We start from the raw sequence: 25337 nt of genomic DNA on the forward strand, positions 1-25337 counted from the left end.
CCTCTTCCAAAAGGGAGCAGGGCTGCACTTCACATTTACACTTCTGGAGGAAACCTTTCTCCATGCAGATTAAGAGTGAAGCCACCACAAGATATTTGTGTAGCCAGAAATGCTTCCATAAGCTTTTCAGTGTCGTAGCTTGAGAATGTATATGCAAATATCAATGCTGGAGTCGGGAAGAGACAGAACAGGGCCAGAGTATATGGTTTGGATCTCTGGAAGGGAAATGATGGTGTGTTGCTTATAAATAAAAGTTCCCTTCCTAAATGCATTTTCTCTGAAAAACGTCCTGTTCATTTTGATGGAGTCAACTTTGACGCGAGCATGTTTGGGATGGCAGCTTAATTTTAACTTCCAGTTTATGATTCCGTTATAATTTGCATATCAAAAGGGCTCCAGCAATGGGGGTGGTGGGTGGGGGAGTGAGAAATTTGTCAGAGTGTTTCTGCCCCAACCCCCTACCCCCCATAATCCATCTATGGATTACACAATAATGTCCAATTTCTAATGCACCTGCAATTTACCACACAGAGTGTGATGTGAACTGCTAGCTCTGTAGACAAGATGTACATACACTCCCAATGACAACACAGCAATGAAAGGCAGAGGTGTGCTAATACAGAAATATAAAATGCAAAGATAAAAAGCACAACAATATGTGGAACGTGGCAACATTCTTGCAGAAACTGCACTTGGGCTGTCTTGGGAACTGGCAAGGACTTCGACTCCAATGTGTGGGGACAGGATCCAGGAGGGCACCAGTCCTGCTCACAGACTGGTGCAAGCACGGGGGTGCCCACCTTGATTCTGCAAGCTGCCACCTCTGCCTCTTCCTAGGCCCCAAAGGCAAAAACTGGACGGAAGGGGGGAGGGGGGGACTCTCCCAAACTCCAGGGAAGCAGCAATTCCCACTGTGGAGTTTGGACTACAGCTCCCAGAATCCCTAGTGAGAAACTAACTTTCCACTCTACGCATCATTGGCGCAAATGGCCTTCAACATCTATCAGTTAAGAAAATGTGTCTCCTTACTGAAAGAGGCTCCAATCTCATAATTTTCCTCCATGGCTTCCCTGCGCGGAGCGCTTTGGCCCGGATCCAGGAGATCCACTCCTCCTCCGTGAAATGCACAGCTGCTGCCTCCTCCTCCTCCTCCAAGTTCACCAGACCCTGGAAGAAGAACATGCCCTCTGCTCAAGAGATGGCCGCTTCCGCACAGACCTTTGCGTCCAGCTTGAAAGGGGAAGGGCAACAGGGTGTGCTTCAATCATTCACAGCATTCAAAGACCTCCTCCCACATGTCAAAGTTGGATCCTGAGGCGAGGGCCCAGTAAGGATCTGGCCCACAGACCCAGAAAGGGTTCCCACAGCTGGTTTTGAGACTGGAGGGCTGTGAATGCCGTAAGCAGAAAGGGCATTTACCTTGGCCCATTCCCCAAAAGAGCAAAACATTAGGATCAAATGCAGAACTTCTCAACACGGCCATTTAGGTGAAGGACATCTGCCTTGCATGCAAAAAGTCCTGGGTTCAATTCTCAGCAGCATCTCCAGGTAGGGCTGGGAAAGGCTCCCTGCTTGAAACCCGGGACAGCAGCTGCCAGTCAGTGCAGAGCTAGGTGGACCAAGTCAATATAAGGCACCTTCCTCTGTTTCCACGAAGCTCACAAAAACACAGCCAGTTTTCAATAATGTCATCCCTCGCCACTCTTCCCAATTCCTCAAGTAAATGACTTTCTGATCATTTAATTTATAATGAAATAAAACTGGCCTCTTCTCTAAAGTGAGCAGCTGGGGTGCAAAGCGGGAGGCTGACACCACTCTTGCCTACCTTGCAGGGCTGCAGTTTGGACGACTGAGATGAACTTATTTGTTGGCCACACGTTTATTCAGACCTTCCTCCAAGGGCCCCAGAGTGGGAAATGTAGGTTGATTTCCCCTCCCCAAACTTCAGCAGCAGCAACGATGTTGTAAAGTCAGGAAGGCAAAGAGATGATTGTCCTAACGTACGTGTGTGTGTGTGTGTGTGTGTGCGTGCGAGAGAGAAAGAGAGAGAGAGTATTTACAAGGGGGGGGGGAGGTTTGAGGAGATCCCAAGAAGAGGCAAAGTTCATTTGGGGGAGAGGGTAAGCACTGAGCTGGGGATTCGACTGGATGGTCTTACAGGTCCCTCCCAACTCTATCATTCTACAAAAAGCGTGTTTCCTCCCTGGAACTACCGCAGTGCAGAAATGGGCTCACAGAAACCCACTGTGGACAGAATGGACAATAAAACAGCCCCGTTTGGATGTGGGGAAAATATTGCTTACTTATTCGCTTGCTTACTCTTGTTTTAAATCTGCTTTCTTCTCCAAGGCGTTTGGGAGGAGGGAACACCTGCTCCTGCTCCCCTTTTGTCCTCACACAGCAGCCCAGCGAGGTAGGCCGGCTTTCTCAGCCCCGGCACCCGGGGGTCTCCTCTGCACCAGGGCGTCTCTTCCCACCCCCACTCCTGGGGCAGAGGGCGCTTCAAAGAGGATCTTCGTGCAATGGAAGCGCTGCAGCTGTTCGGCCCCCAATGTTGCCCCTAGGTTGCATGCATGCGACTGCCCCCCATGGATTCCGGGGGAGATGTGTGGGGAGGCTCTCCCCCTCTTTCCGCCCCCCAAAGGCAAACTCCTGACCCTTCCTCACCCCCACTGCTGCACGTCTTCCTTTCTCTTGAGATTGGCCACGATCCAGCCTTCCTCCTCCTCCTCTTAGGAAATTAATCAAACCTGTTTGCTTCGCTATTGTCTTCCTCCCTCCCATTTGCATGACCACATCCTGCCTCTCTAGGAAGCAGAGCGCAGATGGACTGAATGCCAGGCGCGCTCTGGGCAAACTTCTCGCAGGCTCTGCCCCTGGTGCAAATCCAGAGCGCAGGCGCGGAGGTTCCTGCTACGTCAGGCCTCTGGATTTCGCTCCCAGTTCCTTATTTGCCTGAAAGTTCAAAACGCTGAAAACGGAGAAAATTGACAGCTTCAGCAACTTCAGGCCAAAGTTAGGATGTCTCTGAAGGCCAAAATGTATGTTGGAGTAGCCTGTATGATATATTGCTGTGATCGGGGGACTCTCCCCGTCAGGAATAACAATACATTTATGCAATCAACATGCTCCAGAGTCTGATAGTATCATAAACACGTAATGATGTCATGAATTCATATAAAATAAGTAACTGTGGGTGCCCACCCCAAAATCTGCTCTGGGCCAGGACAAATCATACACCCCAGGAAAGGGGAGGAGGTCCTCTACAAGATGCCAGTGCACCCCGCCTGGCCCAGAGCTTCTGCTGGGCGCATGGCATGGATAAAGGCATCAATGTAAAAAAGAAATAGCCAAAAAGGGACAGAAAAAAATAAGTAACTGGGGGTGCCCACCCCAAAATCTGCTCTGGGCCAGGACAAATCATACACCCCAGGAATTCTATGAGATGCCAGTCTTTCCCAGCTAAAATAATGAAGAGCTAATAGGGGAATATATGTAATTTGCGGTGACCACTCCAAACTCTGCTCTGGGCTATTTATTTATTTTGTTCATTAATTCAATTTCTATGCTGCCTTTTGGCTAAAAGGCCCTCAAGGCGGCTCACTCACACAAAAACCACACAAATACAAAATACACATCAAAAAAGAATACAGTACACAGAAATTTAAATAACAAAATATTAACATTGTGTTGTTGTTGTTTTAAAACAAGATTCTTTACAGGCCTCAAGATAATCTGTCCTTCGAAAGCAGCTTGAAGCTCGGCCGGGGTGGGCAGCTTCACCAGGTACAGCGTCTCCTGGTCGCTCAATAAGCTGGTGTGGCGGCGGCAATGCTTTTTGAACGTGCACAGAAGCACTCTCGTCGCGAGTAGTACATCCTTCATCATCCTCCACTTCAGGTTCAGACACTTCATTTTCAGGAGTTTCTGCAATTGCCTCATTCAGCTCTGATTTGAATCTAACCCTAACCGTAATCTTCACGGAAGGGCCCTTCCTTTGCCTCCTGCTTCCTCCGTATTTCTTTTTCTCTTCCAGATTTTACTCGGTAGTGGAGCACCCAAGTTTTAGCTAAAGTATCTACCTGATCCTAAGTCACTACTTACCTCCAGGATACTGGTCCTTGTGACGTTCCCACCTTTTGCTCCCCCTGTCAGGTTTCTACCTGCTTGTGGCTACCGCCTTTCACTAGGCACCACCTCAGGACACCACCAGTCAGGATCGTCATTTTCATTTTTTCTCACTCCGCTCTAGCACAGGTCTCACAAGATCCCACTGCTAGGCAGCACCACCAGCCAACCCCTGTAAACAATACTGCTGGAGACTTCGCCTTGTCTCCCTATGCCTTCAGGGGTGTCACTAGGGTGGTGCTGCGGGTGCGGGCCGCACGGGGTGACACCACGAGATGGGGTGACACCACAAGCCGCCGCCCCCCGCCCTAGGCACCACCGCTGGGAAGCAGCAGGCGCAGCCAAGGAGGAGAGAGGGAGAGAGAGAGAGAGATCAGGAGAGAGCGCAGCGACTGCCCTCTTCCCTCAGCACCCGCCCTGCCACCTCACAGGCTGGCTCCTCACACTCCCTCGTTCTAGATTTGCTCTCAAATTGAGTGACGAATGTGAGAGCGAGCGGATCCTCCGGTGGAGGAAAAGGTCAACGGAACTCTAACAGTTAATGGGCTAAAGGGGTAGGGTGGTCCTTAGACTCCGGAACACTTCCGGTTCCCAAACGAGAGCAGCAATGCGGAAGGCTGCCAGTCCAAAGAAACACAAGGAGGGGGGATGAAAGAGGTATGTCGGCAATGAAACCAGTTCCAGCCTCCGAATGAGGACCAGAAGGCTTCATGTCTTCCTCCGCTTTTCTGATTCTCTGGTCATTGCACCTCCCTGTTCTGGCCTGGTCAGTTTCCATCGCAAACAAGGGGGGGAAAGTGGGGATGCCCCGATCCTTACTTACATCATGTGCTTTTAACTCATAATCAACCCTTCACTGTAGATATTGCAGGATGGAAGACCAGGTGTCAGAAAGCCGCTGTGGTTTTTCAACACAGCCTCAAAGGCTTTCCTGTCACCCAATGTGTGCGGGCGGAAATAGCATGGGCTGTTCATTTGGCTGTAAATTGTACCCCAGCTCCAGGTCTAACCAGAAATACAGCATGCCCCACATTGTTGGACCCCAGATCCGTCCTTAAAGAATATTCTGTTTTTACTTATCACAATTTGGGAACTGTAGCGCCTAAGTTTTGCATTGGAATAGGGGAATATAATTGTTACACTGCTCTGCAAAGGAGCCAGCTCAACCGGTTTGCTCACCCGAGTCTATCCGACTCAACTTCAAAGCCCTCTTCGAAGACTCTAACTCCCCCACCCCTCACACTTCAAGGGGACAGCTGGAAGGCAAATATTTTTCTCTCTCTTTTGGAAGCCTCAGCCCCACAAAATGGATCCTGTTACGTATGCGCCCACACTCCCCCTCATGGAATTGCAGGGGTGCCCCTCATAGGCGCGCCCCTCTCTTTAAAAGAGGTTTTAAGTTTTAAGAACTGGCAGCAGGCCAAGGAACTTGACAACCCCTTGGATACCAGCGGGCCACTACAGGGGGAGGTGTGTGTAAGCAGCAGCCCGCACGCCAACATGGGACTCTCCTGTAAATTCATTCTGAACCGGAGAAAGGGGGGCTCTTGGGGGTTTTTCAACAACGCTCAGTTGCTTAATGCAGCAACCGCAACCAATGATACATGGGTACAGGCTTGGGCTACCCTCATTCCCCAAGATGCTCAGAGCCCTGACTTATCCTCCTTTATTCTTTCATTATACACCAAGCACACTCCCCGAGGCTTGTGGTGGTTATGCAGCCATAGGGTTCAGCGGAGGCTGCCATCCCTAGTGAGATGGACTTGCAGGAAAACTTGGAGCTGAGCAGCCACTACCCTCTCAATCACCTTGCGCAGAAAGGGGAGAGTAGAGACTGGGCAGAAGTTGTTAAGATCCGCAGGGTCTAACGAAGGCTTTTTTTGCAAAGGTCTTATCACAGCCTTCTTCAACAATGTTGGCATAGAACCTTCCCTTAAGCAGTGGCGTCACTAGGGAGGGTGCGGGGGGGGGGTGGACCGCACCAGGTGACACCTTCAGAGGGAGGTTATTCTCAGCTTTAATTAAAAAAAAAATTAAGTTTCTAGGTGGTCCGGTTCTCGAGATATACATAAAAACATCAGCCCACCCATTAAATCTTTTTTAAACTACTGTATAGCAGTTTGTAGCTTTAACCCCGCCCATTCAGGATTGCAGCCAATCAGTGAAGTGTTTGTTTGACCCGTGGCAGTGTTTAGTAAACCTCATTGCAAGGCCAGAAAATGGTGTCCCCCCCCCCCCCATTCATCTGAAAATCTCATAAATTGGGTTAAGTATATACATTTCAGTTTTTTCCCCTCTTGTGTGTAGGAGTCAGATCCTGGGCAGTGTTTTGAAAACCTTCTCAATACCTGCTTTTGTGGGGGTAAAAGCATTGCTAATCCCATATCTCCAGAGTAAATCCCATTGAATTCAGTAGGATTTACTTTTGAGTAGACAAGGTTATGAATGTGCTGAAAATCAATGGGACTTTGGAGTGAATGTAAAAAAGAATTGACCGTCATGGAAAGAGTAGCATAGAGAGGTCAAGATGTGCTTTGGCACCAGACCAGTGTCCTCTCACGTAAATAGGGTGATCCATCAGGTGCCTTGACACCCCAGATCAAGGGACGGGGATACTTCAAAGATAGTGAGATAGTAGCCATTGTCTGTTAGGCACAGGGCAGCTTTGATGCCTAGTCGGATTAATGATGTCCCCTGTCAAGATGTGCTGATTTGATGTTAGATATAGCTCATGATGCATTCCGTCACTGTGTATGCCTGGCCAAACTTTCTCCTCTAAAAGGTGCCTGTGCCATGAGCTCAGGGTGCAGACCTTAACGCCTCTCTGCGAGAGACCTTGGGTCTGTTCCACTGGGTAGGCAAGCCTGTTGTAGCCCAGTTCAGCATACAGACTGCAGGTGCCCATGGGGGGAACTTGCAGCCTGTTCCATTTATTGGGTATGCCTGTGTGCTCGCTAAATTACTCCATAAACTTCTCCTTGTGAGTAAACCTTTGGATCTGCCTCCTTGATGCCATGGTACCGATCCTTAGTTTGAAGCAGCCCACAGCTGGGGCTAATACAATTGGCGTAGTCGGCCGGATTACCAAACAAATCAATGTGGAGATTTAAGGGGAAGAAGAATCCTGTGGAAGCCGATTTGGGGAATCGGCTCCCAGGGTGGCCACCGCATGGGATGTGGAATCCAGTGGCCAAACAGTTGGCCTCTTTAGGGGGACCAGTGACATGGCCAGAGGGAGAAACAAACTGCACTCGGGTGTGCAGCCCCTCTGACATGGCTTTTGCCGACAGCACAGAGATGTTACAATAGCCATTGCAGGCATGTTAGTAATGTTTCTTCTGTCCTTTGTGTGGGGGTATTCCCCAAATGGTGAGCCCCCCTTCAAAAGAGCCACCACCTGTCCACTGCTGAAGTGTATCCAGGGGGTGGAAGGGGGTGAGCAGCCTCGATGTCAAAGCAGGGGCAGAGAAAGGGCGGGCCTTGGCCTTCTTGGAGGCAGGTGTTCATGGGGGGCATTACTGGCCCTGGGCTCACAGCCCCCCAAAAGTCTGGTGCCAGCCCTAGACCAACCCCTCTCCTAACATCAGAGGAGCCTTGCTGCTGGGTCAGGCCAAGAGCCCAGCATCGTGCCCTCAGTGGCCAACCAGAGGCCCCACTGGGAAGCCTGAAAGCAGGCCTCGAGGGCAACAGCAACACTCACCCCCAAATGACATTCCCAGCAACTGGTATTCAGAGACATTTCCTGCCTCCGACAGCGGAGGGAGCAACAGAGCCATCGTGGTCAGCAGCCATTGAGCCTCTAGAAACGTGTGCAACCCACTTTAAAAGCCATCCAAGTTGGCTGGCATAGAATCATAGAATAGTAGAGTTGGAAGGGGCCTATAAGGCCATCAAGTCCAACCCTCTTGGGCATCCCAAAATGCAGCCACTGTTCCCACCTGCCCCATGCAAGGCAGCTTACTCTGCATCAGGACAGCCCCCCCCCCCAAAATCTGGAGGTTGCAAGAAAACCAGGCAATGGAAGCAATGGAGTTTGGGCTCTGTTTTGCATGACATTGGATTGGAGTTGATTGCACGGAGAAGCCCTCAGGTTCTTCAAAGAGGTGGAGCCTGGGAGTTTATTCCCCCCTCCTCCGTCCCCACTTTCCCCCCCTTCTTTGCGAAGGAGACTGACCAGGCCGGAACAGGGAGGTGCAACAACCAACCAGAGACTCAGAAAAGGGGTGGAAGACATGCAGCCTTCCGGTCCTCATTCAGAGGCTGGAACTGGTTTCATTGCCGTCATACCTCTTTCATCCCCCCTCCTTGTGTTTCTTTGGATTGGCACCCTTCCACATTGCTGCTCTCGTTTGGGAACCGGAAGTGTTCCGAAGTCTAAGGACCACCCTACCCCTTTGGCCCATTAACTGTTAGAGTTCCATTGACCTTTTCCTCCACCGGAGGATCAGCTCGCTCTCACATTCGTCATTCAATTTGAGAGCAAATCTAGAACGAGGGAGTGTGAGGACCCAGCCTGTGAGGTGGCAGGGCGGGTGCTGAGGGAAGAGGGCAGTCGCTGCGCTCTCTCCTGATCTCTCTCTCTCTCTCCTCCTTGCCTGCACCTGCTGCTTCCCAGCGGTGGTGCCTAGGGCGGGGGGCGGCGGCTTGTGGTGTCACCCCGTCTCGTGGTGTCACCCCGTGCGGCCCGCACCCGCGGCACCACCCTAGTGACACCCCTGAAGGCATAGGGAGACAAGGCGAAGTCTCCAGCAGTATTGTTTACAGGGGTTGGCTGGTGGTGCTGCCTAGCAGTGGGATCTTGTGAGACCTGTGCTAGAGCGGAGTGAGAAAAAATGAAAATGACGATCCTGACTGGTGGTGTCCTGAGGTGGTGCCTAGTGAAAGGCGGTAGCCACAAGCAGGTGGGAACCTGACAGGGGGAGCAAACGGTGGGAACGTCACAAGGACCAGTATCCTGGAGGTAAGTAGTGACTTAGGATCAGGTAGATACTTTAGCTAAAACTTGGGTGCTCCACTACCGAGTAAAATCTGGAAGAGAAAAAGAAATACGGAGGAAGCAGGAGCCAAAGGAAGGGCCCTCCCGTGAAGATTAGGGTTAGGGTTAGATTCAAACCAGAGCTGAACCAGGCAATTGCAGAAACTCCTGAAAATGAAGTGTCTGAACCTGAAGTGGAGGATGATGAAGGATGTGCTACTCGCGACGAGAGTGCTTCTGTGCACGTTCAAAAAGCATTGCCGCCGCCACGCCAGCTTATTGAGCGACCAGGAGACGCTGTACCTGGTGAAGCTGCCCATCCCGGCCGAGCTTCAAGCTGCTTTCGAAGGACAGATTATCTTGAGGCCTGTAAAGAATCTTGTTTTAAAACAACAACAACACAATGTTAATATTTTGTTATTTAAATTTCTGTGTACTGTATTCTTTTTTGATGTGTATTTTGTATTTGTGTGGTTTTTGTGTGAGTGAGCCGCCTTGAGGGCCTTTTAGCCAAAAGGCAGCATAGAAATTGAATTAATGAACAAAATAAATAAATAGCCCAGAGCAGAGTTTGGAGTGGTCCCCGCAAATTACATATATTCCCCTATTAGCTCTTCATTATTTTAGCTGGGAAAGACTGGCATCTCATGGAATTCCTGGGGTGTATGATTTGTCCTGGCCCAGAGCAGATTTTGGGGTGGGCACCCCCAGTTACTTATTTTTGTCTGTCTCTTTTTCTCTATTTCTTTTTTACATCGATGCCTTTATCCATGCCCTGTGCCCAGGAGAAGCTCTGGGCCAAGCGGGGTGCACTGGCATCTCGTAGAGGATACCCTCCCCTTTCCTGGGGTGTATGATTTGTCCTGGCCCAGAGCAGATTTTGGGGTGGGCACCCACAGTACTTATTTTTTCCTGTCTCTTTTGGTCTCTTTCTTTTTTACATCGATGCCTTTATCCATGCCCTGTGCCCAGGAGAAGCTCTGGGCCAGGCGGGGTGCACTGGCATCACGTAGAGGACCTCCTCCCCTTTCCTGGGGTGTATGATTTGTCCTGGCAAAGAGCAGATTTTGGGGTGGGCACCCCCAGTTACTTATTTTTCCCTGTCTCTTTTGGTCTCTTTCTTTTTTACATCGATGCCTTTATCCATGCCCTGCGCCCAGCAGAAGCTCTGGGCCAGGTGGGGTGCACTGGCATCTCATAGAGGACATCCTCCCCTTTGCTGGGGTGTATGATTTGTCCTGGCCCAGAGCACATTTTGGGGTGGGCACCCCCAGTTACTTATTTTATATGAATTCATGACATCATTACGTATTTATGATAATATCAGACTCTGGAGGATGTTGATTGCATAAATGTATTGTTATTCCTGACGGGGAGAGTCCCCCGATCACAGCAATATATCATACAGGCTACTCCAACATACATTTTGGCATGCAACCTAGGGGCAACATTGGGGGCCGAACAGCTGCAGCGCTTCCATTCCACGATCCTCTTTGTAGCGCCCTCTGCCCCAGGAGTGGGGGTGGGAAGAGACGCCCTGGTGCAGAGGAGACCCCCGGGTGCCGGGGCTGAGAAAGCCGGCCTACCTCGCTGGGCTGCTGTGTGAGGACAAAAGGGGAGCAGGAGCAGGTGACCCCCTCCCCCCAAACGCGTTGGAGAAGAAAGCAGACCAAAAAAAGAGAGAGTAAGCAAGCGAATAAGTAAGCAATATTTTCCCCACATCCAAACGGGGGCTGTTTTCTTGTCCATTCTGTCCACAGTGGGTTTCTGTGAGCCCATTTCTGCACTGCGGTAGTTCCAGGGAGGAAACACGCTTTTTGTAGAATGATGGAGTTGGGAGGGGCCTGTAAGACCATCCAGTCGAACCCCCAGCTCAGTGCTTACCCTCTCCCCCAAATGAACTTTGTCTCTTCTTGGGATATCCACAAACCTCCCCCCCTTTTAGACTCTCTCTCTCTCTCTCTCTCTTTCTTTCTCTTTCGCACACACACACACACACACACCCCCCTACACAAACGTTAGGACAACCATCTCCTTGCCTTCCCGACCTTACAACATTGTTGCTGCTGCTGAAGGTTGGGGAGGGGGAGATCAACCTACATTTCCCACTCTGGGGCCTTTGGAGGAAGGTGTGAATAAACATGTGTGGCCAGCAAATAAGCTCATCTGAGTCATCCAAACTGCAGTCCTGCAAGGTAGGCAAGAGTGATGTCAGCCTCCCGCTTTGCACCTCAGCTGCTGACTTTACAGAAGAGGCCAGTTTTATTTCATTACAAATTAAATGATCAGAAAGTCATTTACTTGAGCAACTTCGTGGAAACGTAGGAAGGTGCCTTATATTGACTTGGTACACGTAGCTCAGTATTATCTGCACTGACTGGCAGCTGCTGTCCAGGGTTTCAAGCACGCAGCGTTTCCCAGCCCTACCTGGAGATGCTGCTGAGAATTGAACCCGGGACTTTTTGCATGCAAGGCAGATGTCCTTCACCTAAATGGCCATCTTGAGAAGTTCTGCATTTGATCCTAATGTTTTGCTCTTTTGGGGAATGGGCCAAGGTAAATGCCCTTTCTGCTTACGGCATTCACAGCCCTCCAGTCTCAAAACCAGCTGTGGGAACCCTTTCTGGCTCTGCGGGCCAGATCCTTACTGGGCCCTCCCCTCAGGATCCAACTTTGCCGCGTGGGAGGAGCGCTTTGAGTGCTGTGAGTGATTGAAGCACACCCTGTTGCCCTTCCCCTTTCAAGCTGGACGCAAAGGTCTGTGCGGAAGAGGCCGTCTCTTGAGCAGAGGGCATTTTCTTCCAGGGTCTGGTGACCTTTGAGGAAGAGGAGGAGGAGGCAGCAGCTGTGCATTTCACGGAGGAGGAGTGGATCTCCTGGATCCGGGCCAAAGCGCTCCGCACAGGGAAGCCATGGAGGAGAATTATGAGATTGGAGCCTCTTTCAGTAAGGAGACACGTTTTCTTAACTGATAGATGTTGAAGGCCATTTGTGCCAATGATGCCTGGAGTGGAAAGTCAGTTTCTCACTAGGGATTCTGGGAGCTGTAGTCCAAACTCCACAGTGGGAATTGCTGCTCCCTTGGAGCTTGGGAGAGTCCTCTCTCCCTCTCCCTCCCTCTGCCCAGTGTTTGCCTTTGGGGCCTAGGCACCCCTGTGCTTAGTCTGTGAGCAGGACTGGTGCCTGCCTGGATCCTAACCTCATGCATCGGAGTCGAAGTCCTTGCCAGTTCTCAAGACAGCCCTAGCGCAGTTTCTGCAAGAATGTTGCTGCATTCCGCATATTGTTGTGCGTTTCGGTTGAGGAAGATTCTCTGGAGAAGCTCTCCATATAGATGCCACTGAAGAAGACTTGCTTCAAGTCGAAATGTGTTTGGCAAATTATTTGAGATATGTTGTGCATTTTATCCTTGCATTTTATATTTCTGTATTAGTACGCCTCTGCCTTTTATTGCTGTCTTGTCATTGGGAGTGTATGTACATCTTGTCTACAGAGCTAGCAGTTTACTCTGTGTGGTAAATTGCAGGTGCATTAGAAATTGGACATTATTGTGTACTCAGCCATAGACTATATTTTCCATCATTCCTTTCTACATATATTTTTCAGAATCATACCATGACTTAGACCTTCACTTTATGTGCTTTTGCATATTTTGTCTAATTCAGCATCTGCATGGTTGGTACCAGAGATGGATTATGGGGAGTAGGGGGTGGGGGAAGAAACACTCTCTCTGACAAATTTCTCACTCCCCCACCCACCACCCCCATTGCTGGAGCCCTTTCGATATGCAAATTATAACTGAATCATAAACTGGAAGTTAAAATTAAGCTGCCATCCCAAACATGCTTGCGTCAGAGTTGATTCCTCAAAATCAATAGGACGTTTTTCAGAGAATATGCATTTAGGAAGGGAACATTTATTTATAAGCAACACACCATCATTTCCCTTCCAGAGATCCAAACCATATACTCTGGCCCTGTTCTGTCTCTTCCCGACGCCAGCATTGATATTTGCATATACATTCTCAAGCTACGACACTGAAAAGCTTATGGGAGCATTTCTGGCTACACGAATATCTTGCGGTGGCTTCACTCTTAATCTGCATGGAGAAAGGTTTCCTCCAGAAGTGTAAATGTGAAGCGCAGCCCTGCTCCCTTTTGGAAGAGGAAGAGGAGGGTGAAGTTCTCAGGGCTGGTTTTCACTCTCTTTGTGGCGAGATGATGTTGTCCAAATGAAAACAGATGGGTTGGCTGAGTTCCACCCTGTCCTCCCCAACAGACAGTTCAGGTTGGGCGTCATATCCAGTGAGCGCATGTTCCCAAGTGCGAGGCTGACCCTGCTGGGACCACACGGCCCTGTCCTCTTCAGGGAGTTAACATGTCCCAAACAATCCCTCCTCTTAGCTACAAATGGCTTGACTTGGAATGGCTGAATATCTTGTGGTCAAAAGTAACTAGTCCTGTCTGTTTCCTTGGAAGAATCGGAGCTCAATTCCTGTTTGGAAGACGGAGAGGATCTTCTTATTCAGGTTCCCAAAGAGGAGGAAACCTCAGCAGGTCGGTGCTTAGCTGTGCTGTGGGGCCCCTTTTGGTCTGGGAATTGAAGCTTTTTTCTGTTCCTGAGTAATATCATCCAGGGGAGAGTCACCCATCAGGCTATGAATTCTCCTGGTGGACATCTCGGATGGCTTTAAAAGGGGCTAAGGAAAATGGCTTCATCCCCAGTCTGTGTCTGTTGGAATTACTTTTTAAGATGTTTTTGTTTTAATATATTGTAAAGCCCGTTTTTAATGATGTGTTTGAGAGTGTTTTTAGTGTTTTCGCTTGCCACCCTGTACTCCTACTGGGAGGAAGGGCGGGATATAGATCTAAATAAATAAATAAATGCATGGAAGAGAAGGCTCTCAAGGGCCACCAGTCCTGATGTTTATGGGCCACCTCCGGAATTACGGGAAGAGCAACAGGAGATGGGCTCTTGCCTTTCTTAGCTCTGAGGTTGTAGAAATGGTTTGATATGGAATCCCTGACTTTTTATGTTGTGGTTAAAAGTAACTCATCTTGTCTGTTTCCTTGAAAGAACGAGACCTCGCTTCCTGTAAGAAAGAAGGAGAAAGTCTGTTTATCCAGGTCCCCAAAGAAGTGGAGGAGACCTCAGCAGGTTGGTGCTGAGCTGTGCTGTGGAGCCTCTTTTGGTCTGGGGATGGAAGCATTTTTCTGTTCCTGAGTAATGTCATCCAGGGGAGAGTCGCCCATCAGGCTGTGAGTTCTCCTGGTGGACATCTCGGATGGCTTCAAAAAGGAAGCTGGATAGATGCGTGGAAGAGAAGGCTCTCCAGGGCAATAAGTCATGATGGCTGTAGCCTTCTGACCTTGTTTTTTTTTAAAGATGTTTCGTTTTAAAGGTGATTTCGTTGCTTCATCATTTTTTTGCCCCCCTGGATTCCCTTTGGAGGGAAGGACAGGATATAAATTTTATTAGTATTATTAGGACTGATTGTGGGATTCCCATACACATCGATTCAGGCCCTGTGGAGATGCTGGACTAGATAGGCCTTTGGTTTGATCAAGCTCATCTCATGCAGTAAAGAGGAAGGTTGGCTGTCAGGTGGAAGTTCCCCTTCCGTCCACTGAGAGATTCCCCAAAATTAAAATATGTGGCTTGGCTTCCAGATCCGGACAGTCTGAAGGAGACCCAGCTAGTACCGAAAGTAACTTGTGTGTTTCCTTGAAAGAGCTAGGCCTCATTTCCTGTTGGGAAAGAGGAGAAGAAGAAGATCCACTTATCCAGGGTCTCAAAGAAGAGGAGGCGGAGACATCAGCAGGTAGTGTTGTGGGGCCCTTTGTGGAACTGAAGATTCCCCACCCACCCCTCTTGTTCCTGAATAATGTCATCCAGGGCAGGCTAACCCATTAGGCTACGAGTTCTTCTCATGGTTTTTCCCTTTCCATTCCTCTGCCACCTAAAAATCTCACCACATCTCATTCCTCGGAGTTTCTCTTCATCCACAGACCTTCGGTTGTGAAGGATGAAATGGTCCCATCCCACCCAGGATTCTGGGCAGGGCTGTGGACCATTGATCTTAAGAAGAGGCGCAGTGGCTTCTCCAGCTCTTGGATTTTATTTTCTTGAAGCCCAAAGTAAAAGCGAGGCCATGCATGCTCTGCAAGAGGGTCCCCGTCTCACAGTCATGCAGCTGAGATCTTGCGACGCTGCACCTGCCTGAAGCCAAATTCAGCATTAATTGTAAAAATGAGCCCCTCTGAACAAAAGTGGACCTTGCTTCTCATTAAGCCCTGCATCAAATGGAGCTAGAAGCTTCTCAGCACAGATATTATCTGGCAAAGCTACACAGCTCAGGTTTTGCACAGGTTTTTATATGAACCCTTTTTAAACCCAAGACACATTCTACAGCATATTTATTGGTTTATTTAAAAATGTATAGCTCACTTTTCAAGGAAGGCAATGGTAAACCACCTCTGAATACCGCTTAACATGAAACCCTATTCATAGGGTCGCCATAAGTCGGGATCGAGTTGAAAGCAGTCCATTTCCATTTCCTTTTTGAGGAACTTCTTCCACACAGCAGCTGACAATTTCCAATAAAAGCCAAACTTCACAGGAAAAATAATATCTATATAGAAAACAGAATAAAAGACCTAATAAGGATTATAAAAACAGTAATTAAGAATTCTTGGCGGGGGGACAAAAAGCTTCCAACAAACTTGGAAAGCGTAACAATGTCTGGGTTTGTTTCACTTCAAAGGGAAGAGAACTCCAAAGAACTGGCTCCACAGTACTCAAGGCACATGGCCCGAGTTGCGTGCTGTTGGCACCCCTTTGCTCTCGTTCAAAATGTTTTGAGCGTTCAGATTTGATTTGGAATGCCCAAATACTTTGTGGTCAAAAATAACTAATCTTGCCTATTCCCTTTTTTTTTTAAAGAACCAGACCTCATTTCCTGTTGGGAAGGAGGAGAAGATCCGGTGATGCAGGAACCCAAAGAAGAGGAGGAGACCTCAGCAGGTAGATTTATTTATTTCTTATTTAATTTATGTCCCGCCCTTCCTCCAATAAGGAGCCCACATGCTTAGCTGTGTCGTGGGGCCCTTTGAGGAGCTGAAGATTCTCCCCCCTCGCCCACCCCATTCCTGTGTAATATCATCCGAACAGACGGACCCTTCAGGGCACAGTTTCTCCTGGCCGCTTTTCCCTCCCGTCTCCTCTTCATCCAACATCTCACAATATTTCCCTCCTCGGAGTTTCTCTACAGCAGCAGACCTTTGGTTGTGAAGGTTGAAATGGTCCTGTGGGGCAGGAGGGTGGACTCGAGGCACTGTTATGGGTCAGATCTCTCTAGCTGTCTGTCCTTGGGGTTCAGAAAAGCAAAAGGGGACTTTATTTTTAATCGGATTTCACAATGGAAACCAAACTCTTGGCAGGGGCTGCAGGATGGGGATTTCTTTACTCCTCCAAAAGCCTCCGTGAGAAATGGAATCGCTTTTGCTCTGTAAGGACTAGTGAGAAAATTGGCCGACTGCCAAAGCTGTTTACATCGATTGCCAGAATTTCACACACCCACGAGCCCAAAAAGTTTATTTAAAAAAGAAAATACAGAATAAAGGATCTCTGTTTCAAAGGGGGTGGATAGGAGAAATCCACAGCAGTAGGGCCCCGCTTCTCGGTGCACCACTTTTTGGCATTCCGTTAATACGGCGCCAGTGGGGTGATCAGCTGGAGGGGGGTGGAGCTCCCCGCACTCGAGCTGATCGTGCTGATCAGCTTACTACAGCTGATCTTCTCCTCTTCTGGTGCAGTCAGTGGGTTAGGTTCCAAACCCTCGTGCTACAGCTGATCCACTTTTCGGTGGTTTTTGCTTTCTGGTGGGGGTCTGGAACCTAACATGCTATTTGAGTGGGGCCCTACTGTATATCCCAATGATTTTAAAAAGCTGCCTGACTGCCAGCAATTCCCAACAATACATTTTGATTCTACAATTGCAATCCTATGTATAATTAACTTAGGAGTAAGTTCCACAAGGTTCTTTCTTCTGAGTAATCATGCAGAAATCCAACTTGCAAAATGGAGCTCTTGTTCAACAAGGACTGTTTTAAGTCTGTTGTAATGCATCCTGTATTTATTTATTTAACAAAATCTATATACTGCTTACTCGACAGAAAGCCTCTAAGTGGTTCACAAAGAACAATTTAAAATATGCATTTAAACAAGGAGAAATTAAAAGAGAAATCTAACAGGTAAAGGAAACTGGGTTTAGGCTAACCTAAGCTGTTCCCTCAAAAACTTTTTTTAAAAATGTGCCTGGCATTTTTATTTTTAATGTGGGGAAGGGTCACCGGCCAGAAAGGGGCTTCCCTCTCCCCTCCCTCTCCATGTGAAGCAGCCGAGGAGCTTCAGCCACTTTGCTCTTTAAGGGTTAACCAGTGAGGACAGACCGAAAGGGAAGAGCCCAAAGGAGGGACTTCCCCTTCCCGCCCCACCTCTCTGCAAGAAATGCAGGGGGAGCCTCGAAACAAAGGTATGCAATTGGGGCAGAGGGGAGGGTGGGTGAGGGCGAGGACGCCCCTGAAGCGCCCCTCCCAGCAGACCCTCCAGATCGGAGGCTGCAGCTCTGCCTCGTCCCGTCTGCCTCTCCCCTGAGATGAGCTGGCTGTGTTGGGGCCGGATCGAAGCATCCCTCGGAACATTTTTGGTTCTGGTGATGAATTTCAGGGCCTTCAGCTTGTCCTCTGGTTCAGCTGTGATAGTTGAATAGTGAGGTTCTTCTTTCAGTGCCTTCATTGTGCCTGTTGCACTGTGTGTATTTCTGTGTGCTTAATTTCGTTTAAAGCAACACAACAGCAGCATAGTAACAGCAGATGTTGAAATGCGAGTGTGCCAGCATGTGTGTGCCTTTAATCAGGCGCACCACCGCGTTTTGTACCAGTTGCAGCTTCCGGACCATTTTCAAGGGAAGCCCCACGTAGAGCGCATTACAGTAGTCTAGGCGAGAGGAGACCAGGGCATGTACCACCGATGAGAGCAGATGATTGGGAAGGTAGGGGCATAGCCTCCGTATCAGATGCAGTTAATACAGTGCTGCCCGGCTCACAGCCGAAACTTGAGCTTCCATAGACACTTGGGAGTCAAGAATGACCCCGAGGCTACAGACCTGGTCTTTTAGGGGCAATTGTACCCCACTGAGGACCAGGTCCAAATCCCCTAACCTTCCCTTGTCTCCCACAAACAGTACCTCGGTTTTCTCAGCGAGGGAGTTGTGGTCCAACAACATCTGCAGGCACACTGGTTGGGAAAGGCTGGTCTAGATAGTCCGATTCATCCAGGAAAACTTGGAGCTGAGCAGCCACTACCCTCTCAATCACCTTGCCCAGAAAGGGGAGAGTAGAGACTGGGCGGAAGTTGTTAAGATCCGCAGGGTCTAACGAAGGCTTTTTTTGCAAAGGTCTTATCACAGCCTTCTTCAACAATGTTGGCATAGAACCTTCCCTTAAGCAGTGGCGTCACTAGGGAGGGTGCGGGGGGGGTGGACCGCACCAGGTGACACCTTCAGAGGGAGGTTATTCTCAGCTTTAATTAAAAAAAAAATTAAGAGTCTAGGTGGTCCGGTTTTCGAGATATACATAAAAACATCAGCCCACCCATTAAATCTTTTTTAAACTACTGTATAGCAGTTTGTAGCTTTAACCCCGCCCATTCAGGATTGCAGCCAATCAGTGAAGTGTTTGTTTGACCCGTGGCAGTGTTTAGTAAACCTCATTGCAAGGACAGAAAATGGTCCCCCCCCCGTTTATTTGAAAATCTCATAAATTGGGTAAATATATATATTTCAGTTTTTTCCCGTCTTGTGTGTAGGAGTCAGATCCTGGGCAGTGTTTTGAAAACCTTCGCAATACCTGCTTTTGTGGGGGTAAAAGCATTGCTAATCCCATATCTCCAGAGTAAATCCCATTGAATTCAATAGGATTTACTTTTGAGTAGACAAGGTTATGAATGTGCTGAAAATCAATGGGACTTTGGAGTGAATGTAAAAAAGAATTGTGTTTGTGTTCTCTTTCTGTCCTTCCTTCTCCAGTCCTATTTTAAAGCAAGTAGGCAGGGCTTACTTAGATATTACAGTTTTTATTCTGTAGGAAACGAATACTGTTTTTTCTGCAATGACCAACTGGTTTGACAATAAACTATTATATGGGCTGTATGTATTTATACATCTGCAGTGTGTGTGTGTTGTCTTTCCAACGACCCTGTGAGGTAGGGTTGGAAACCAAGGCAGCTCACAACAAGAAATAAAGCGATTTAAAATCCAATAACCATAAAGCAAGAATAAACAGTTGGAAAGCAGCCTAAAGAGGCATGATTCTGAATTTTGGGTTGGGTGAATGAAGTTTATTTCTTTATTATTTGATTTATATCCCGCCCTTCCTCCCAGTAGGAGCTCAGGGTGGCAAACAAAAGCACTAAAAGCACTTTAAAACATCATAAAAGCAGACTTTAAAATATATTAAAACATCTTTGAAAATATTTTTTAAAAGCTTTAAAAAAACATCTTTTTTTTAAAAAAAAGAAAAGGCTTAAAAACACATTAAAAAGCACTTCCAACCCAGACTCAGTCTTGGATAAGGTCTCAACTGAAAAGAACAAGTTGAAAGAACAAGTTCCTTATCACTTGAGGCTGTAGTTCTCTGCACACTTCCCAGTTTGAGTAAGCCCCATTGAATACATTGGGATTTGCTTCTGAGTAAAGAAACATTGGATTGCACTCTAAATATATTTAAAGATTGTGTAATTCATAAACATATTTGAGAGTCATGTTTATATAAATATTTCTTCATACTGTGTCCCAATAAGTATTTGATTTCACACGATGGTTGTAGATGATTTTTTCCTCTACATTTTAAGTGTGCCCTTCTTCCTGGGGGTGGTCCATTGTTTTCATCCTGAGGGGAGGATAGGCTGAGAGATGGTGAGTAGCACATTTCAGGTCTCCTCACCTCCCCCCCTTTTTAATTTGTATTTATTTTATATTTCTCCAATATCTTCCGCTGGCTGTTTTTATGTATTTAAAATATTTTCAGATTAAATCAATAGGAAATCATAATTGTGAACCTCCCTAAAAGCAATTTACCTATCCTTATGTTTTGGCAAAGTGATGGTGTGAAGGCCTGCTGGTAGAACAAGAGACCATGTTTGAGGCATGTTATAAGGTGTTTGAGGACTTTGTCACACATTACTTTTTGAGACCTGTAGATTCATGTTGGAAAGAACAGGTGCACGTATTGAATGGTGGCTTGGGTGCTGTTTATTCAGTCTATGCTGCATGCGTAGCGAAGGTGATTCGTCATCTGGCAGCTAGCTTCATAACATGAGAATGAAAAACATTTGGATCAGCATTCACTTGTTTACTTTTCTCACTATTGAGACCACTTCATATATTACTTTTTCATACACAGAAATTTAATCTTTGTATAGGAAAAAGTATTTTGTAAAATGTGAAGGAGAGTGGCTGCCCAGTCAGTATAACCACTGTACAAGATCTACTCAGCCACTGTAATTGCCTTTTTGTTTTGAGTGCCCTTTTGTCTGGGTCTTGGTTCAGGTGTGTATCCAACTTTGATGTGCTTATGGAAGGGGTGTGCAAGTAGTGCCCCCCCCCAAGTGTGGAGGCTTGGACAAACATTGTGTTATGGAAAACCAAAGTCTGTGTGAAAGTACATATTTGGAAATGCCATCAGTGTAATCCTAAACACACTTAATAAATAATATCGAACTTGCACATCACAAAATATATTAGGGTCATGTCCATAAGCACCAGGAGGGTAGTCACCCAGGGGGTCTTAGTCCCTCTGCTTTTTTGGGAGCAGGGTCCCTATGTCTCCAAGCATCCTACAGTCAGCATGAAAAGGGAGTGTGTTAGTCACTGAAAAGAGACTTCTAATATGCTTGCTTGCCTTTCCTGCTGAAAGGAGGTGAGTCAACCACTGAGAAGACTCTTCTCAGTTGCTAACGCGCTCCACTTTCATGCTGATTGGCTCCTAGAGATGTTTGTTGTTGTGAGAGAATGCATTAACAAAGATCTCATTCTTAATCCAGGAGCAAAAAAGGGTGTACGTGGCTGTAACTATCATGAAGGGACCCTGCAGCTCTGAATTTTCTACTAAACAACTGATGAATACCTATGTAACTTTGTGTCTGGAGACTTATGATTAAGAATCACTTTCCATCATTGTAAGGAGGTGTGTCCACACGCATGCATCCCAGGCACCTAAATGAGGGGTGAGAGCAGCATAGGGACATGAGCAGGTGTCTTATTCCAGGGGTTCCCAAACCTTTGTTCTACATAGACCACTTGAAAATTGCTGAGGGTCTGAAAGTATCTGAAAATTTACTATGGGCATATGCAAGATAATTAACTCCCATTAGTGATAAGAGCAAGAATTTGGTCTGTGCGTATGATATTGTAATTTAAAGGTGTAATTTTAATTTTGCTAGTTGTTTATGTCACTACTATTGCCATTACATTCAGAGATATACGGGAATTACGATTTGCGAGTAACATTGGTACAAAAGACATTACTAAGGATTCTGTATGGTCTGGTACGGGAGGAGGTCCATGGGGGTGACACCATGAGTTACCGCACTGGGTGACACCAACCCTAGTGACCTCACTGCTGCTAGGCAGACACAAACTGCAAAGGCTGATTCCTCTGGAGAGGGAGGAGAAAATGTCTGGGTGGCGGGTGGGGGCATAAGGAGATCCCGGTCTCTGGAGTTGTGGGCGGGAAGCGTGAGCAGCGTAGCTGGGATTGGAGGAACTGAAGGCAGCCGAAGTTTCCCAGCTCCATTGATAAGCACTCTTTGAGTACGATTCTGGAGCCAACTGTGCTTTTCCTTGCCCCTTTTGAGTGTTGATATGAAGGAACTATTTTGCTGCTGTAAGTGTGCACCTCTTTTATTCTTTCAATAAGTGATTTCTATTGACCAGTGTGCGTTCATTCAGGAGAGGGTTGGCTTTGAACCGGTACCTTGGTCACTGACCACAACTAACCATGTGTGTGTCCTGCCACATTGGTCCAGATGATATTAGAGACAGCCCCATGGTTGTGATGGCAGCTGTGAAGCCCTGAGCTGGACCTGTGAGTCTAACCTCAGCATGTATGTTGAAGTCACCCAAGACCATCACCCTGGGGAACCGCAACACCAACGCCAAGACCAGCTCCACCAGCTCAGGGCGGCCGGTACACCACCAGAATCCCCACTCTGTCTCCCTGACCCAATGCCAGGCACACACACTCACTGCTGGAGGTGTTAGGGACAGGGTACCTGGCAGGGGAGATAGATTCCCTGCAGACAATTATTATTATTAATATTTATTAGTCACTTTTTCCAAAATGGAACTCAAAGCAACTTACAAAAAAAGACAATTGTGCTCAAAATGGCTTATAAAAGCAAACAACAATTACAAAAACAGTTTCATAATAAAACAATAACAGATGTCACAGCAAACACAAAACCCTTTTCAATACTAGAAGTATAACATGACATTCTTTAGCAGGCCACATTGTACCTCTTGGCAATATGGCAAAAATAACAGGAAGTTAAGACCGTTTCAGCTTTGCTCCTAGAAACACACAGTCTCACTCCTGCAGCCACTTCTTGCAAGCCCTCCAAAGGCCGGAGGTAGTGGGGTAGCTCGAAACGCCGCATTCATGGTTTTATGCACGGTAGCTCAGACAAGTCCCATCATCTTCCAGAGAACTTGCCACGTTGATAAGATTGCAACCTCAACCCCCTTCTTAATACCGCTGTTAAAGGCGCGGGGGTGGAGAATACGGCTTTTGCAGGGGCTTGTTTCCGTTGGCTCCGTACTTCTGCCAGAGCCACCGCTCTTGGCTGCTGTGACGGCGGCCCAGGCTCTCCCTGGGTCTCAGCGGCATCATGGCTGAGGGCGCAGTAGTAGGGCTGTGTAAGTGCGCAAGCTGGGTCAGGGGAAGCAGCATCACGGGGGCGACAGCCTGACTGACTACAGCCCCATTTTCACCCCCATTTTAAAATCTAAGCTGAAGGACCAAGGACAAAAGCAGGGGCTGGGTGAAGACCACCAGTTCCTTCACTGCAGCAGTTCTCCCCTCACAACAAGAGGAGACCCTTATGCCAATCCTAGGAGTTTGTGCTCATGCCAAGATTAGACACCGTGTCCTGCTGTCTTCATCCTTAAATGGCTCCCACTGTGGGGAGCAAATAAAAATCACTGGTAGCTTGCTGAGCTGCTGGGAGGGATGTTCTGCTGTTCTGAACATGAGAGGCCCTTCATAGGTCGACTTCAAGGCCTCAAATTGTGCAACATTTCCAAGCATCATCTCAGTTATAGATGCACGCAACAGCAGGAGTTCAGAGTTATCCACCATTTATCCCATAAAATCTTTGTTCAAATAAAAATGTTTTAAAACTCCAAAGAGAATGCATGCTGAGATGGTGACAATTGCGACCCCACCTCCCCGTCCCCTGGATCTAGGCTGCTGGGGTGCCACAAAACCTGGTGGGCAGAGCTGGGAGAGACGTACTCCGCCTTGGTCATTTAGACAGGTATCGGTAATACAAGCAAGGTCAGCGCATTCATCCAGGATTAAGTCCTGAATGAAAGTGGTTTCCTTAGTCACTGACCTTGCATTCATCAGCAGGACAGTAAGATCCAGGGAGTTCCCAGCATAGCTACCAGTGTCCGGAGGGTTGGAAGGGGGACCGGAAGGGATGCAAGCATGAACGTGTCTTACATCCCTTCCCCTGAAATGGCCAGTCCGCCTCCCACTGCAATTATGTCCCCTGCCCAATAGTACTTCAATGGCAGGCCCCCGCCTACTCCTACCGCAGCACATGTTGAAAGAAACCTGACACTGAAGTGGGGGGATCCTTGGCTAGATCTGATGGCGAACCAATCGGTTTCTCCATATTCTGACCCTACAGTAGCCTCTCGTGCAGAGTATAGGTTGCACATCAGGACAATCAGATGCTGTGGCACCCCCATTTCTTTTAAAGCATTCCATAGTTTTTCATAATCTACACAGTCAAAGGCTTTGCTATAATCTATAAAGCACAGTGTGATTTCCTTCTGAAATTCCTTGCTCCGTTCCATTATCCAACGTATGTTTGCAATACGATCTGTGGTACCTCTTCCCTTTGTAAAACCAGCTTGGACATCTGGCACTTCTCTCTCCATACATGGTATAAGAGCCTTTACTTTACTTCCATGGCATATTAAGGCTATAGTTCAGAAATTACTGCATTCCCTGGGATCCCCTTTCTTTGGAGTTGGGATATATCTTGAACACTTCCAGTCTGTGGGCCATTGTTTAGTTTTCCATATTGGTTGCCTGGGGATTTTTTCATAGAGTTCTTCAGTGTATTGCTTCCATCTTCCTTTTATTTTATCTCAGTCTGTCAGTTTGTTCCCCTGTTGATTATTCAACATCCCTATTTTTGGTCTAAATTGTTCTTTAATTTCTTCCTGTACTTCTTCATAAAATCTCTCAATTTCCTCTTCTTCTGTGTTTGCAATTGGAGATGGACTTAGATGATAGTTATGTTGATAGGTTTCCCATTAAATCTCATTGATATCACTCACTCAGACTGTGCATTATAGCTCCTAATTGCTTTTGCTACATCACTTCTCACTATTAGAGCAACCCTGTTTCTTCTTAATTTCTCATTTCCTGCATAAAATATTTTGTAGTTGCCTGATTGGAAATGTCCCCTTCCTGTCCATTTTAATTCACTCACACCAACTATTGTAATGTTGATGCGTCCATTTCTTGCTTGACAATTTCTAACTTTCCCTGGTTCATGCTTCTCACATTCCATGTTCCTGTTGTGTGCGTCATGCAACTCCGGACTCTCCTTTCGCATCTGTGAGCATCAGCCTCTGGGCTTCCTTTGGGCTTTGACCCAGCTGCGTCATTAGTCACAGCGCTACTCGTACTTGTCCTTTGTTCTTCCCCAGTAGCTCACAGAGTGCCATCTGTCCTGGGAGTAGAATCTTCCAGCACTATCTCATTGTGCAGCTAACAGGGGGCTAATATTTTGGGAGGGAGGGGATGCAAACTGCCTTCTGGGCAGTGGAAATGGCCATGTTCCTGTCAGACAGGATCCATCCTAGGTTTGTACATTCCAGCTGTGCATAAGTACTGGGCTGTCCACCTTAAATGGAGGAATAAGAGAGCAGATTTTC

General features: G+C 47.6%; 1 protein-coding gene and 1 pseudogene across 1 annotated transcript in view; one reads left to right on the forward strand and one right to left on the reverse strand.

Moving 5' to 3' along the window:
• Positions 1-4555, reverse strand: part of LOC133381917 (zinc finger protein 493-like) — a 65194-nt pseudogene extending 60639 nt beyond the window's left edge.
• Positions 4556-11911: 7356 nt separating this feature from the next.
• Positions 11912-25337, forward strand: part of LOC133381916 (uncharacterized) — a 28905-nt gene continuing 15479 nt past the window's right edge. Inside the window, exons 1-5 of the mRNA XM_061621496.1 lie at positions 11912-12049; positions 13582-13659; positions 14180-14260; positions 14835-14924; positions 16046-16126. Of these exons, the coding sequence (XP_061477480.1) occupies positions 12016-12049; positions 13582-13659; positions 14180-14260; positions 14835-14924; positions 16046-16126 (364 nt within the window). The 5' untranslated portion in view covers positions 11912-12015. The remainder of the gene's footprint in view (positions 12050-13581; positions 13660-14179; positions 14261-14834; positions 14925-16045; positions 16127-25337) is intronic.

Source organism: Rhineura floridana, chromosome 3, assembly GCF_030035675.1.
Source record: "Rhineura floridana isolate rRhiFlo1 chromosome 3, rRhiFlo1.hap2, whole genome shotgun sequence".
Lineage (NCBI taxonomy): Eukaryota > Metazoa > Chordata > Lepidosauria > Squamata > Rhineuridae > Rhineura > Rhineura floridana.